Source organism: Perca flavescens, chromosome 21 (genome assembly GCF_004354835.1).
Source record: "Perca flavescens isolate YP-PL-M2 chromosome 21, PFLA_1.0, whole genome shotgun sequence".
NCBI lineage: Eukaryota > Metazoa > Chordata > Actinopteri > Perciformes > Percidae > Perca > Perca flavescens.
Window position 1 is genome coordinate 22,824,756 of NC_041351.1, and position 16,504 is coordinate 22,841,259.

Below are 16,504 nucleotides of genomic sequence, written 5' to 3' on the forward strand. Positions count from 1 at the left end.
TGGTTTGAGCAAACTACATAGAAACACATGGGAGACTCGACAGCAGGTCTCATTGCAAAGTTATACATTGTTTGTCGGGCTATTACGTTATTAAATTCACTTCTGAGACGTTTTTAAGCGAGAAATCAACTATATAAAGCTCAAATATGGAACGTTTTACGAAAATTGATGGCTTATTGCAAATTTGGTAAGACTGTGTGTCGGAGTTCAGCTGCCGGTGCTGCCTGTGTTGCTGCCTCGCTGCACGGCCTGCCTTCCTTTACACACCCCGGCCTGCTCTGAGCTCGATTGAGCTCCGTTACGGCTTGCAGCCCACAGCACTCCATACCCGCGCAAAGTCACCGTTTTGGGGTTAATGGACCAAACGCTGCTGCGCTGACAGAGCTCCAGGGCCTGCAGCTCCCCTCTTCCTGCTAGCTAAATGCCCGGTGTGTGAGTAAGAGCGCGGTCAGCGAGCTTGTTACACCAGCAATCTCTTACAACAGTTCCAGTTAATCTTTTAATGTGTGTAATTATAATGTGTTGAGTTATTGGGGAATTCAGAAGACTACCTGATCTCAGGTTAGTTGTGTAGCCTATGTAAATGTTGGGGCGTGACTGTTCTCTTAAGGTTCCGGATTTTGAGGTGCTTGCGTAAGCAACTAGCTTTGTTGAGATTTGCCCGTTTTCAGCGGCAGTTTTAAAATATGAGATTTTCATAGTAAAGGGGTGTCAGTGGGACTTTGAGCTTCTATGTATGTCCTATTTACCCACCGAACTGTCGTTATTCAACTATGACAGGGTAAAATCGGTTTTTCATTCTATCACCCCTTTAAGAGGAGAGAAAAAAAAAGACCTCAGAGACCCGGGGAAGGGAAAGCAGAGGGAGGGAGGGAAGGAAGGAGACGGGTGGAGATGGGGAGTCTAGACCGACGCTAACTAGCAACTGGAAACAACACCGTGCAGAGGAGGATTAGAGCCAGGCGCTCTCACAGTCCTCCTCAGTGACTTTTGACCTCCCTCACTTCATGCTGCTGCCTTGTTACACCTCTACTCCTTCCTCCCCTCCGTCACAATCCCTCGGTTCTCTCATCAAAGGTTGCGTGCGTGTTTGTGTGTGTGTGCGTGTCCGTATGTAGTATTGTGTCGTGGGAATTGATTCCCCTGTTCTCTGAGCCGCTAAGCCCAATAACCAGTCAGAGAGCAGAGGCCAGGTTGATTGACAGCTGTGGGAAAGGTCCCAGATGTTTCCCGTAGCAGGAAAGTGCTCTCCAGGCAGACTGTCGATGCGCTCATTCTCTTTTCTCCTGCTTTTTTAAATTTTTTTAAATTTTGCTCGTCATCACGCTCTTACACACACGTCTATCTCACTCCATTCTTCCTAAATGTGTTTAATCTGAAATTTTCCATCCCTCCATTGAGTGTTAATTTTGTTCCCTCCATCTTCCCTTCTATTTAGTAATTCCACCACATGCCAGTCCATCCATAATAGGGGAAGGTGTGTGCGTGTGCGTGTGCGCGTGCGCGTGCGCGTGCGCACTCGGCATCCAGCAGAGTGTGGACAGCTTTAGTGGTGTTGCTGGAGATATAATCCTCTCGTCTTGTATCTCGTCTGTATGTCTGCTGCAGTTGTGCTCGACACTCGACGCTTATCCGCATCTCAGCTCGGTAAATAAATGCTGAACAGATAAGAAGTGCAAATGCATTTGCACACACACACACACACACACACACACACACACACAGTGTTTTCCTCACTCTGTCGCTCTCTCTTTATCTTTATAAGCTGTGGATGTTTTCCTCTGATATAATCAGGGATGTAGTGGGGGTCAAAACAATCGTCCAAGTTTAGTTTCACCGTGTAACCGTCCTTCGTCACAGAGTTTGTTTTTGGTTCGGCTTGTTGCTTTGTCTGTCTGTCAGCAGGATAACGGAAAAACTATCGGCCCGCTTCTCGTGAAACTTGGTGGTAGGGTGTAGCACGGGCCAAGGAAGAACTACTTTTTAGGATCCGAATCAAGGGGCGGATACACAAATCATTTTTAACTACACACAACATTGTGAGACAGGGCATGGCCCTGGAGGAGGCCTGCGCTCTCTGAGTGCCCTTCTATTTTTCAATAGCATACCTTGGAAATTAAATTAATATTAAGATGTAAAAGATTCTACCAACTAGGGCTGGGCGATATGGTTGAAAACTGTATCACGATATAAGTTTTTCATATCGGTCGATATCGATAATTATTGATATTTTTTATTACCTATTTAAAATAAGGACCAGGAGAAAAATATATTAAATTTAAACATTTTTATTTTAAACTTAACCCTGCTCTGATTATAATCCCCTCAGTTGTAAAAGCAGAAATGTCAACACAACCATGGAAAACACTCAAATAATTCAAATGTAAACAGGTCTAAAATCACAATGAACACTTAACAATTATCTCTTAACATTAAGGTGCAAAATTAAAGAATAAGTAAGAAGTGCTTAATAAAGTGTCATAAAATAGTGCAAAGTGTTAGCTAAATATAAGAAACCTGAGAAGGAACTATTTTCTGCAGGTTTAGTGCTAGGTTGGTAACCTGGCTTCTGGACAGTGCTCAGCATGTCTGCCTCCGTTATTTCTTTGTAGCGTTTAGTAAGGCGCTGATGCAGAGTACCTCTCCATGGTGCTCTGCTGCTTGTGCCGTGTTGCAGCTGCAGATGTTGTTGGACGTTGATGGCGAATACGGCTGTGCTCGAAAGTGTGAGCGCGGCTAAAGTGGTAAAACAAGTTTATGGTATTACCAGTGTTGGTCTGACGACATTGGTTTGACTACGGTCAGACTTATAAAATCCCCAAAACTGCGATACTGACTTTTCCTGTTTTATCAACGATTTCCTCGCTCGCTGCGGCACTCACTTTCCACTCCATGCCGGTTCTGTTATTGAAGAACACGAGACAGCGATGTGGCGCAACCAAACTTGATACTGTTACATGATTGGCTGTTAGAGTGTCACTCCCCACGTTGCTAGGTTGCCAGAGAGTGAGGGCCTTTGTTCATGCAACCAAACTTGATTCACAACCTCTGGTTTCTTCTGATGAAGAAAAACAAGTTATCAAACGTTTTATCGACCGCATTTTCTATTGATATTGATTATGTTTCTATAGCGATACATATCGTTATCGTTTTATCGCCCAGCCCTACTACCAACATTAATACTGTTAATGTGCACGATAAGAGAAATAGTTACGAACGTCAAAGCTATTTTCCAACTTATTAGTGCTTACATAACCCGCTTTCATTAATTATTTTAAAATGTGTTTTTTATTAAGCATTTTACAATTGTTGTTGTCCATTGAGGGTATAGAAAGGGAAAAAGTTAGAGAAATTAAGTATTATTTTAATTGTAAGAACATAAGACTTGTCTCAAACTGTCTTTATGTTAACTTTTAGAAAGTTTAAACATTATACTGTAACAATTTGTGTCCGTAAATATTATTTATATACATTCACAGTCAAACTGTCATTCATAAATATTTTTGCATATCCTGCTAAAACCTGCACAGCTTTCTTATTCTAAAGCAGTTATATATTGTACATATCTGTTGTAGTATTTTAATAGTATGTTTTTCATATTATAGTCTTCCTGTGCTATATTTCTTGACTGGGTACTTTGCCTTTATTTTTATTTATGTATAATAAATACAATTGTATGCATCAAACAGCAACACTGTTCCTTGTAAGTGATAAACCTGATTCTGGTTGTGAATAGTGGAAACCCTCTAAGCTAAGCTAAATCCTCTTCATCTTCATCACTTGATCCCTCATCTGAATCTGATAAGCTATCAGGATGCAAAACTGTTATCCAATCAGTGTCCCCCGGTGAAACTAGACTGAACACAACATCTAATAATGTTGTTTTTCATTAATAGGATTGTTTAAATTACTCTGGTGAGCTGGTCCGTCTTTTTCCCCCATGCGACTCTCCCTCTCTCTTCCTCTCGGTTATGTTTTTCCTCTCACTGTACATGAATCATCCATTTGTGGATCGTTGTAAAAAGACAACATATGCCCGTGTGCATCTACATTACTGTAGCATGAAATGAGATGTGGGCTAGTGCACAGATGACCTCCCGCACAGTGTGATGTAACAGCTCTGTTCCAGCCAGCATTACTTTCCCATAAGACGTGAGACTCCATTTCTCTACACCTGTCTTAGTTTAAAGTTTCCTGTGATGAGTTATAAACAAAGCTGAATTAAAAAAAAATGTAAAAGATTTCCGATTGTGACTGCTGTGTGACTGAGAGCTAATGAAACACCTCTCATGGAGTCCAGCAGTCTTTAATCTCACACCTACAGACGCTCGCTAGTTGTTCTCAGGGGTCACTGTTGTTCACCAGTCTTTTTAGCATTCGTAGCTGTTTTTACAGCAACAAAAGACGCTCTCGGCTGCTTTTTGGAACCAAAACGCTGCCAGCTTCTTCTTTTTTTGAATATAGAAGCGCCCTAGTCAACTTTTTCTTGTTGTGTGGTCATGGCCTAACTTCTGTCTCTGCTCAAGCTGCACTCGGATGTCGTTCCAAATTACCCTGCGCCCAGTTTGCAAGAAAGACTGAATAGGTAACAGTTCACTGACCAGTGTGCTGCTCTCTACCATTTCCTAACCCTGTTTTCCAATACATTCGTAACGTTGAACGCGACACACCAGAAGAAAAAAGAAACAGAAAGGCGTGCTCGTCTATTTGCAATTGGAAAGGTGTCCATCCCCTATGTTTATTGTTTTACCGCATTTACAAAAAAAACCTGCATATACAAGCTAATTTTGGTGGAAAAAGGGTATTAGTGTCTGACTTCTACAGGATTTTTGAGGCTGATACAAGAATCCATGTGCACTCCCAAATACAGCTACCGAAGCTACCCCCCACCCCCCAATCAAGTGCATCATCACCTACGGACACATTCTTCTATTGTTATACTTCTGGGCTACTGTAGTAGCTGAAGACGTGACAGTTACTTAAAATATTGCCCTCATAACACTCCGATTTGATCTCCTTAACATTTTTAACTTGACATGACTTTTATGACGAGCAAATGATAATTCCCTTTCATGTTACAGTAAATGCAGCAGAAGCCAGTGCAGTATGCGGTAGGTGTCAGGGGCTGATGGAGGAGAGAGGCATTAATTCTGCTCAGACACCAAGGTCCTGAAATCTCAGCGGAGACGCTGGTGATTTAGTGGAGAGGGACCTGCACAAACTGTCAGCAGCTGGAAACTGATGCTCAGCGCGACAAAGGCCAGAGCACACCACCCGAACACTCCCTCTCACTCAGGTCCGAAGACACACAAATGAGCGTGTCCATTTAAAAAAAAAAAAAAAAAAAAAATGATTATATAGGGTAGGGCTGGGCGATATGGAGAAAATCGGATATCACAATATTCTTGACCAAATACCTCGATATCGATATTGCGGCAGTATTCTACGGTTGACAATTGGTGCTTTAACAAAATATGTTCAAACTTAGATTTTAGATAAATCATCATCAGCAATGTGAACATAATGTCAAAGTTGGGAAAAGGCAAATAATAGAACAGCTAGAACAGTCTGGTGAGTTCCGAAAAAACACCACTTATGTCATATCACAATATCCAAAATCTAAGACGATATCTAGTATCATATCACGATATCGATATATTGCCCAGCCCTAGCTGAAAATGGCCCCGGTGCTGTTCTATGCTCCCCAATGCAACACTGTGAATGGGCTTTAGAATGAACAAGAGGTTTTCTGCCATATATAGTATGCTCATGAATATTTAGATGAGCTGCGCGCTGATTGGTTGCACACACACAAGACACAGAGCTGCCCCGCAGCACACACAGACAGACACACCGCTTCCCAGCGCACAGCGCACACACACACACACACACAGGCACACACAGCGCTACACACACACACACAGGCGCACACACACACGGACACACAGACACACACAGGCACACACGGACACACTGCCTGTTAACTTTACCGATAGACTTCCAAATACAGACATGCCCGGACGCAGTGTACTATGTGTGTGTGAGAGCAAGTTTTACTCTGTGGGAATATAGTCATGTAAAAAAAAAAACTTGCCTCCGGTCAATGAAATTGGACATGCATTTTTGAGGTCAGCGTATTTGGGGTCTACAGTAAGTTTGGGTTAATTGAACTTTGGCTGCTAAACCTAGTGAGAAAGTCAGCAAAGCGTGCACAGCTATGGCTCATGCAGCCGCCTTGAGAGAGCACAGCTGCACTTTCCATTGGAAGTAATGGCCTCTCTCTCTGGCGGTGTTGAACTTATGCTTTTAGTGCTAAAGCCCTGTAATAACACGGCAGGTGTTCAACTGGGTTGAGATCTGTGACTGCAGAGGCCAAGTGCATATGCTTCACATGACTTTTTAAACCATTCAGTGAGCCATTGTGCCCTGTATGGAACCCCATGTATTTATTTAGATTTTCCTCTCATTTATTCAGATTTTTACTTTTTATTCAGAAGTAGCCAAATGAAAGTGTTTTTGTTGTTGTTGAGAGCCATGCTGTCACGCGTTAGTCTGGATGCTAGAGCTCCTTCACTGTCAGTGGGACCCTAATGCATAAAAGGTGGAGCAAAAGGGAGATCAGGAAATGAATACACACAAAATAAACAATCCTTTTGGATACTGTATAAAAATACATGCATAGTTGTGAGGAGCAAACAAACTAATAGTCAGTGAGTTGAATGATAAATACAGTGTCCAAATTGTACAATGACTGGCAGATAAGTGATTTCTAATATGGCTGCCCCCTCTTAGTCGATTAGTTGACTAATTGGGCGTTTTGATCTTAGTCCACTAAGATGTAGCCTGGGGAAAAACCCTGATGAAAATCCGGCAGATTTGAGATTTGCTCTGCAAGTCAGTCTGGCCCATACAAGCCCATTTCCAATTTTTCCAAATCAAGGCACCAATCGCAACCGTTGAGGCGGGCTTTACACGATGGCGATAAAGCAGCGACAGCGAGTAGCTTTTTGTTTACATTCAACATGACGGCCACCGAAGCGCAGCGTCACCCAGTGATGCCGCTGTCGCTGCTACGTCACCCGGATCGTTGCTCCGATTGGTTGAGGGACTATCCAATTGAGCTGCGTCCGTTGGTGACGCCCCCCTTTGGAAGTGAGCTGCGATTGAACCTTGTCCAGACCCACTCTCAGTGACAACTGAGAAGGGTCTGGTGTCAACCAGGCTACTAAGATGTCTTTAGTCGATCCATTTTGCAATGCTTCTTTCGTGCTGAATGACTTCTTTCCAAGAAACGTGTGTGTGTATGAGCACATCTCTGGTAAACACGAGATGTAAAGTGGTGCTTTTACACGATTCTTTGTGGAGAATTAGTCGATTAAATCAACTCTTGAAAAAAAATCGACTAAGAATTTCTTTAATCGAGGACAGCCCTAATTTCTTATGACACGGCAGTTTCAGCCCGATCAGTGATTAATGATGAATGGCTCCTTGCACGTCTGTGTTTAATCTTCTTGGTTTCTTTGCCTTCTTCCCTCCAGCCTATTTTTGTCTCTCTAGTGCTCTCACCTCACCCTCCACCCCCCCCCCCCTCTCTCTCTCCTGATGAATATTCAGTTGAGTAAATGAAGCTGATGGTGTCAGCGCATGGCTGACAATGTGTGTGTGTGTGTGTGTGGCGCATGTGGCCCTGCTGCTGCCTGCCCTCCATCACCCCACATTTTGTCTCGGCGTGTGAATGTGTGTGTCTGTGTTTGTCCTGGGGCGGCAGCCCAGTGGCCAGGTTGTTATGATGACTGAGCAGGTCCCTGTGTGTGTGTGTGTGTGTGTGTGTGTGTGTGTGCGTGCGTGCATGCGTGTCAAGACAAAGCGGAGTGAGAGGGATGGAGGGAGTAAATCTTCTCATGCTTGGCTGCGGCGCTATTTACCACCATCCCTCTTCCTCAGGTGCGACAGCGGCTCTCTAAAGTGTGCGTTTGGTGTGTTCATTGTGTTTCTGTAGCTCTGTCTTGCTGATAGCGGTCGGCTTTGTGAGTCGTGTGCGGACTAGCAAGGTTAGAAACCGATGGGAGAGAAAACATTTCAGTGGTTCCTGAAGAGGTGGGTGTGTGTTTTTTGTGTTACTTTCAGCACAGGTACACTATGTTCTTTGAAAGTGTCTGAGCTCAACTGTTTTGGCAAAATGAGAGAGAAAGAGTGGGAGGGAGCAGCCAGTGTGGGGACATTTAGTGTGTGTGTGTGTGTGTGTGTGTGTGTGTGTGTGTGTGTGTGTGTGTGTGTGTGTGTGTGTGTGTGTGTGTGTGTGTGTGTGTGTGTGTGTGTGTGTGTGTGTGTGTGTGTGTGTGTGTGTGTGTGTGTGTGTGTGTGTGTGTGTGTGTGTTGTATTTGTTTCAGGCTTGCCCAGTGTATGAAGGAATTAACCCAGTGGGAGTTTGACTGTGCTCTCATGTGTAGCCAACTATGCTGTCTGCTACAGCTTCAAACACACACACACACATTTTGCAGTGCACAGAATGCAAGACCGCACACTTTGCATTCACTTCATCATGTTCACAAGCCTCGTGTACACATTCCCACATAATCTGTCTCCCTGTCTCTCACCGTTGATGTCTTTCTCCATCACTCTACCACACACTCTCTGGTCCTGTCCAGCCCCCAGGCGTGTGTGTAGATGGAGTTGTTGTGACACGGACAGACTACAGCGTGGCCTTTCAGATGAGGGCGCGCGGCTGGATATGGTCTGGCCACCAGAGAGGGACTGCGTGAAGCTGACACGCAAAACAAAGAGTCAGGACAGAGAGGAAAAGGTTTCGGCTTGGCAGGGAAATCCTCCTCCTGTCTCCATAGCAACGGTCACACCGCTATGACCACATTCCATTACACTCCTCACCAGTCTTCACTCTACGGTGATCTGTGTGAATCCTGTGATTCAGGTTATTTATGAGCTCTGAGCTGTGTGCAGAGGTTTCCCAGCATCACTGCAGAGAATAAGATAAGATAAGGGCAGCATCCCTTCATCATCCCCTAAGGAGGAATTTCATTTTTTTTTTTTCATTTACCAGGCATCTCATTTAGTACTGGGAACAGAATCACCCCACCGCTGCGGTGGTGCAGTCTTCAATGGCAGGAGAGGCGAAGCGTAACCCATTGATGGTTTCGTGGCATTAGAAGGGCAGGTGCCTACCGGCACAAATGAGCGTCTAAATGGCTGAGTGGAGCACTTGGGGCGCATTAAGGCGGCCGTTGAATGAGAGCACGAGGTCTCATTGAGACAGGATGGAGCAGATGCAAACCGTTTTGCATGATGGCCCGGGTGAATGCTGGCTGGCAGACAGGGGACAGAAGAGGAGTGTCTGCTCTAATGGCCAAGTTTAGATTTAGGGTGAAGGCAGGCGCATGCATTATTAAGGTAGTCTGGATCAACCAAGTGCATTTCCAGGATAACTGCCTGACATGCGCCGGATGTCCCTCACCTTCCGCTGTCTGTGTGTTGCCGTTCTTAAAGGTCCCATGACATAGTTCTCTTTGGAAGCTTTTATATAGGCCTTAGTGGTCCCCTAAGGTGGAGGGTGGGGGTGGGGGTGTGGCCTTGACCAACTGCCACTTTGCTCGTATGAAAGCCATGATGTCTCTCTCTCATGGGTGGGCCAAATTCTCTGGGCGGGCAAAGCAGAGAAAGGGGAGGTAACCTTGCTCCTTATGACCTCATAAGGAGAAGATTCCAGATCGGCCCATCTGAGCTTTCATTTTCTCAAAGGCAGAGCAGGATACCCAGGGCTAGGTTTACACCTATCACCATTTCTAGCAGCTGGGGGACCATAGCCAGGCTGGGGGAGCGCATATTAATGTTAAAAAACCTGTGTGTGCAAATGTTCCACCAAAACAAGTTCCTTCCAGAGACTATTTTGCAGAGCCACCGTTGCTGCGTCCCGAGCTTAGCGCTGTCCAAGACCATTGTGATTGGTTTAAAGAAATGCTAAAAAAAGACCAGAGTGTTTTTCCCTCCTTTCCTAGAATCTATAGGTGGTGTAGCCAGACCTTACTCCACACATTCAGACATTCAGTGGCAGCTTTCGGGTACTTGATGGTTTTCTCTTTTTTTTGTTTGGTACAAAAAACATAATGAGGTTGATACCCAGGCCTACTATGGAAGATATCATTTGTTAGAATGTCATCTTACATACCCATTTTTGTTAAATTCAGTTGTTTGTCTTCTCATTTGTTGTGGAAAGAAACACTGATTGACCTGGCCTCAGCTATCGGTGACACAGGCAAACATGGCAGCACCAGTACAGCAGAGGGCGTATAGCTGTAAGTGCATTTACACTGCAAGGTGTATTGAAATGATGGACATTTCCTGCATTTTCACCCCTGCGTTAGCTGAACTGCACTGGCTCCCTGTTTCCTATAAAATTGATTTTAAGTTATGTTAATTGCTTATAAAGCTCTGAATGGCATAGCGCCTTCATATATCTCTGAGACTTTAGTATCTTATCAACCACAAAGGAAACTTAGATCTCCCAATGCTAATCTTTTAGTTGTACCCAAAGTGCTCCACAAGCAAAGTGGAGAAGCTGCTTTCATCCACTACGCACCAAAGCTATGGAACACCCGGCCTCTGTACATCAGACCGGCGAGTACAGGGAACATCTTTAAAAAACTAAAAAAACAAAAAAACTGAAAACATACCTGTACATGACAACTTTTAGTTACCGGTATCTCATTTTATCTCGTAAGACTACTCTTTTGGATTGTTCTACACCGGACTGCTGCTGTTAGAGCAGCAGCCAGCCGGAAGCAGATGGGCTCTGCTGGTTCTCTGCTTCTTCCGGGAATATGGGAGTTTTCCCTTTTTTCCTTTTTCCCTTTTTCCCTTTTTTCCTTTTTTCCTTTTTCCCTTTTTCCTTTTTTCCTTGCCCCTGCTGCAGTGTGGCATGCTTGTAGGGGGTTAAGCGTTAAGGCTGCCAATTTTCCGGTCGTTGTGCTCCTTTAACGTCTGTATATAAATTAAAATGTATTATTATTATTATTTTCTTCTCTATTATTGTGTTAAATGTAGCACTTTTAGCTGTATTTTGTGTATGAAAGGTGCTATATAAATAAAGCTTATTATTATTATTATTTTGTCCAGCTCCTACGATCAATCAAGCCAGCAGCCATCAGTAGGTGTGTACCCTTTGATGTGCTGACCCATCAGTCTGCCGTCTGACGTGCATGTCAGTCTTCTCTGGCAGAACTTGACCTGAGATGAGATGTGTCACCGGACCTTGCTCCACATTCTGCCTTTCTGTCTCCTCCGCGGCTCCCTCCTGGTATCCTTTCTGTCTCGGCCCGTTGTTTGTGTTGTCATTTCTCGCTCCGTTGTGGACCGCCGGAGTTGCCGCGCCTGGAGGAAATGACACGTGTTTGACAGGAAGCTGCCTTAGGGATGGACTTTGCTCTGCTGCCTTTCCGAGAGAGCGCGCGCGCACACACACACACACACACACACACACACACACCAACATAAGCAGATGCCTTTTTTTTTTCACCTTGAGCCACACTCACACACTTGTCAGTAGTTACCCATATTTTAATGATTTGTTTTGGGTATGAAAGGGCGACACTGGTGTAGCAATGGAGTTGAGGTTTATTTGGGAACCACTTCTGCTGCAGGCAGGACACATAAAGCACATATCTATGCTCTGCAGTGCTCTGCCACGCCCTGCTCTGCCCTGCTACACCCTGCTACGTCCTGCTGCGTCCTGCTACACCATGAACTACTACAATTACTATTTCTAGTCATAGTTCCATTATCTTTATTGTGACAATAATTACCACTGTTCATCACGCCCCCAACCGGCACTGCCAGACCCCGCCCACCAACAGCCTGGGTCTGGTCAAAGTTTTCCTCAGCACTCACCGTGGATAATGTGTAGTTGTTAAATGAAAAATAGAACGACCGGGATCCATCCCCCTGCTGAGATGCTCAACTGAAAAATGGATGCTCCACAAAAGGTTCCAATTTGTAATATTATATTTGTGTCAGTTTGAGAATTCTTTTCTGCCTTTTAGCAGTTCTGCGGTTTCTCGAAGAAGCCCAAATCGTACATTTTTGACATGTTAAACTAACTTCCTTTTTCCTCCGTTTCTTCCTCCTGTACCCCTTCTCTGGCAGGTTTTGATGCTCACTGACGGCGATGCAGACGATTTCCTGTGCCAGCGTCTGCCCGCCCTCTCCTCCATGTCCCAGCAGGGTGGTGTCGCCACGGCCTACGTCTGCCAGGACTTCACCTGTTCTCTTCCTGTCACTGACCCCCAGGAACTACGCAGGCTCCTGCTGGACGGGACCACGGACGTACATTCAGAGTGACAACTGAAGAATTGACTGATATTCAACAGGAGGGCTGTAATCTTCATAGATTACACTCGTCCAATCTGCAGGCCTAGCCTAGTCTATTTCTGCCTCCTTCTGTTCTAGTGAATCTAACATTGCCACATAAGAATGCCAGTGCTTAAAAAGTCAATACGCTACATTGGTAGGAATAGTTACAGCACCATGAGATGACTGGGGCTTTCGTCCTTTTTTTAATTCCAAACCTGTAACTCCAGCCTGTTCTTTATTAGGAAGACCAGCTACAGTATTACCTCAGATATCAACTCCAGTTCTTTATCAGCAGGCTTTGAGGGACAGTTGATCAGTGGAGCCATATTGAAATTCAGGTATCTAAATGTCCTTATAAAGAAATATGCAGAGCAGCAGGGCAACCTACTGACAATACATTGTATGTAGCACTTGTACAAAATGTCCTGGCTTGACGGTTTGCCCAGAAGTTAACTCCAGACTCTTGATAGATACGACAACTTGGATGAATTGGACCGGCACTATTTTGCAGATGAACCAATGTGCCCCTGTTGTCTTCTCCTGGCCCTGTGTTCCAGCTCCCACATTCATTTTGCATGGATCTGACAGTGGAGACGTGTGAGTGTGTGTATTGAAACAAAAAAAAGGTTGGTTCGCAGGTTTGTATATCTCCACATGTATACATTTCAAAAGCGTGTGTGCATTTCATTTAATAAGTTGTAACGTCACAGTGAAGAAGCTGCTCTCTCTTCCGATTCCTCCGTATACTATCTGCTCTCGCTCCCGTTATCTTTGATCCAGCGTGAGAGGATTCTTCTCCACTGCTGCTGACTGTGTGTCTGATGGCTTTTCTCTTGACAACAACAATACACAGCATATATACGCACAACCCTGAATAATAAATACATCTCCCTTTAAAGGCAGTGTGCATTTCATTTTTTCTCTGGGTGCACAACTGTTTATATAAGTGGGATCACTCAAACTGATTTAAGAGTCTGTTTTCTTATTTATTTATTTTTTGCCTTAAGATTTTAGGAATATTAGACAAAATGACATATTTTTGGGACATTTTTATAATGGGTTCTTTCTCTCAGTCCAAGATGGGGAATACTCCTGCAGAAACAGAGTGTGAGTGAATGTGAATGTGAATGTGTCCCAGCAGTCTGTCTTTGCTCTAAATATTCATCATACAGAGAGAAACACCCCTGTTGTGTATTCAGTGCCTTGTCTCATCCCCCAGCAGGCTGGACAAAGGTAATGTAAACTGTGTGACTGTCAGTGGTGGAAGAAGTATTCAGATCCTAAAGTACTACAGTGTAAAAATTACTCCACTACAAGTAAAAGTCCTACATTGAAAATGTTACTTAAATTCCCATAGTATGCTCATTTTCAGGTTCATAATTGTATTAAGAGGTTGTACCAGAATAGGTTTATGTGGTTTAATTTAAAAAAAAACACCATATATTTGTTGTAGTGCACATTGCTGCAGCTCCTCTTTTCACCCGGTGTGTTGAGCTCTCTGTTTTAGCTACAGAGTGAGGCATCCACTTCTGTTCCATCTTTGTTGGGAGTACCTAGGTTAGGACTACTAGCCAGTCAGAAGCAGAGTATGAGGGCGTGCCCTGCTAGCAGCTAGGCGAGCACTATAACGTGTGTTACAAAGTGACGCACGTTTGTCTCTGAAGTAAAGGCTGGACTACAATAGAGCTGTTTGGAGAAGTTTGTGAGCAGTGTTTTCTGTTGGAGATGGTAAGTCCCTTTAGGGTGGACTTTGGGCTTTTTCACTTTGTAAACCTATAACGTGCACAAAAAAGATATATAACACAATTAAGGGAAGGGGAAAAGCCAAAAAGCATAATATGAGCACTTTAAGTGAAAGTATGCAAGTATAATCAGGATAATGTTCTTAAAATATTAAAACTAAAAGTATTCCCTGCAGCAAAAAAAAAATCCTCACATTTTAGAAACTGGAAACGATCCAAACACTTCTGTCAATTAACCAAGTGTTGAATCGTCTAATTATTTCAGCTGGACTTGTAGGCTGATATATTGTTGGTTAGTGTAATTTATAATAAAACAGTGTGTTTTGTGTGTAAAAATCTTAATTTGTAAATTAACTAGTAGCTAAAGCTGTCGGGTGAAAAGTACAATATTTCTCTCTGAAATATAGCGGAGTAGAAGTAGAATGTGGCATGAAAAATAAAGTAAGAAAAGTATCTCAAATTTGTACTTAGGTACAGTACTTGAGTAAATGTACTTAGTTACATTCCAGCACTGTGTGTGTGTGTGTGTGTGTGACAGATGGGCTGCTCTGGAGAGAGGCGAGGGAGTTTTATTTCGGAGGGTTGGGAGCGATGGAGAAGAAAAGACGGGAGGACTACCACAGCAAACGTGATGTTTCCATCATGACATGGCGGCAGCCTCGTATCCCTCACCCCCTCCCCGAGAGGTGAGGTGGCTCCGCCACGTTATCCACCGACTGACTGTGACAACAAAGACCATCTGCATTTGTTTACTTTTGCTTTCACTCCTCTTTGGCTCTCTCTTCATGCTTCTGTCTGCCAATTCTCCCCCTCCAGTGCTCTCAGATCTGGCGAGGGCCTTGTCGCCTCAAGAACCAGGGAAGTCATTTTGGCAGACGGCTGATTCAGTGGAAGAACAAGGAATTGCCAAGAGAGGAACAGAAGAAAACAGGGGGAAGAGGAGAGAGAGAGAGAGAGAGAGGGATAGCTCTGTTCCATTTTAGCTGCCGTGTCACGACTTCACTGTTCTTAACCTGTCTGATTGTGAACAGTCATGCTTTTTGGCACTTTGGGGCTCCTTTTCGTGCATTTCGAAATTCCTCCTCATTCTTATGTCCTCCCCCCCACACCCCCCTTCCCCGGTGTCTCACCCTATCATCTTCTACCAGGTTGGGACCCCACTATCTTTAGTAACAGACACACTCATGCTCTGTAAGTTAAAACCGCTGTCTTCTCATTTATTCATTCTTTCGCCCTATTTGTTATCCCCCCTCCCTTCTTGAATTCCATCGCTCCTCTCGTTATTGTTCTGCCCTATTTGTTTTGATGAGCTGCACAAGCTGAATTTTAATTAGCGCTGAGATTAGTGGTCCACCCCGGCGAACCTGTTGGCCCCGCTATTTATGTCGCTGTCATCTACGCGCCACAGATCAGCGAAGATAATACTGTAACTGTATTTGTATACCACTTTTCATAGCAACATACAAAAAGAAAACAGTGCTTAAACAAAAGACAGTAATAAGATTATACAGTGAAAAGTAAAGCCAAATAAATGAGGTAAAAAAAGTCATCCAAATCAGTTAAAAATCAGTTGTAAAAGTTTATGTATTATTTGACTTTTAAATGAAAAAAAAGTTTATGTAACATGGCATGGTCACCTACAGCCACTGACCTAAGTGTATGTCCCAGTATGAATGGGCTGAGTAGATCAGAGGTATACCTTGGAGATAAAAGCTTTGAGTGACTAATAGAATTAAACATTTTCTGCTGTGCTTTGCTCTAAATGTTTACACATTGTAGTATGAAAATATGTTAGTTACAGTTATCGTTGGCAATGAAAATCTTAGGCTCCCTCATACAATACAATTAAAATGTTTAAAAAGAAATAGTAGATGCTAAGTTAAATATAACTGGATACATAAAACAGAGGATCAGGAAAGTCATAAGGATACATCATCTGGGAACCATGGAATTCTCCATACAGTTTTATGGAAATCCATCTACAGCTTAAACCGTACAGTCCAGACTAAAGTGGTGGATTGAAAAATGAAACGGTAAATAATGACCAATAGGAAGCATATGAAAAAATAAAAGAATGGGGCCCAGGATTGACCTTTGTGGTACACCGCAAGTATGTTTTGTAGACGATAAAATGTAGTTACCAAGTTCGACAGAAAAATGGCTGTCAATCTGCCAAAGCAGTTATTTTAACATTATTACTAAGTCGATTGACTAAGATATGATCAACAGTGTAGATCAATAATGGGATTATTATTGATTCATACCAGTCTGTGTGTTTGTGTGTTTAAGTTTCTGTGAAGTCAGGCCATCTAAGGTTGTGCGTGGGCTATTGTGCTTGCTATCAGATATGGCTGCTGTGTTTCAGTCTGTCTGTGTGATAATGAGGCCACAGGGGGCTGAG

The 16,504-nt window shown here is 43.6% G+C and overlaps 1 protein-coding gene across 4 annotated transcripts in view; it reads left to right on the forward strand.

Moving 5' to 3' along the window:
* spata20 (spermatogenesis associated 20) overlaps positions 1-13,259 on the forward strand; it is a 71,706-nt gene extending 58,447 nt beyond the window's left edge. For 2 of the 4 annotated variants that reach the window (XM_028567647.1, XM_028567646.1), the window contains one exon: positions 12,155-13,259. In XM_028567647.1, coding sequence (XP_028423448.1) covers positions 12,155-12,349 — 195 coding nt within the window. In that variant the 3' untranslated portion in view covers positions 12,350-13,259. Of the gene's footprint in view, positions 1-11,128; positions 11,775-12,154 lie in introns of those variants that run through there. The other 2 variants (XR_003691308.1, XR_003691309.1) reach the window with 2 other exon arrangements.
* Positions 13,260-16,504: the final 3,245 nt, after the last annotated feature.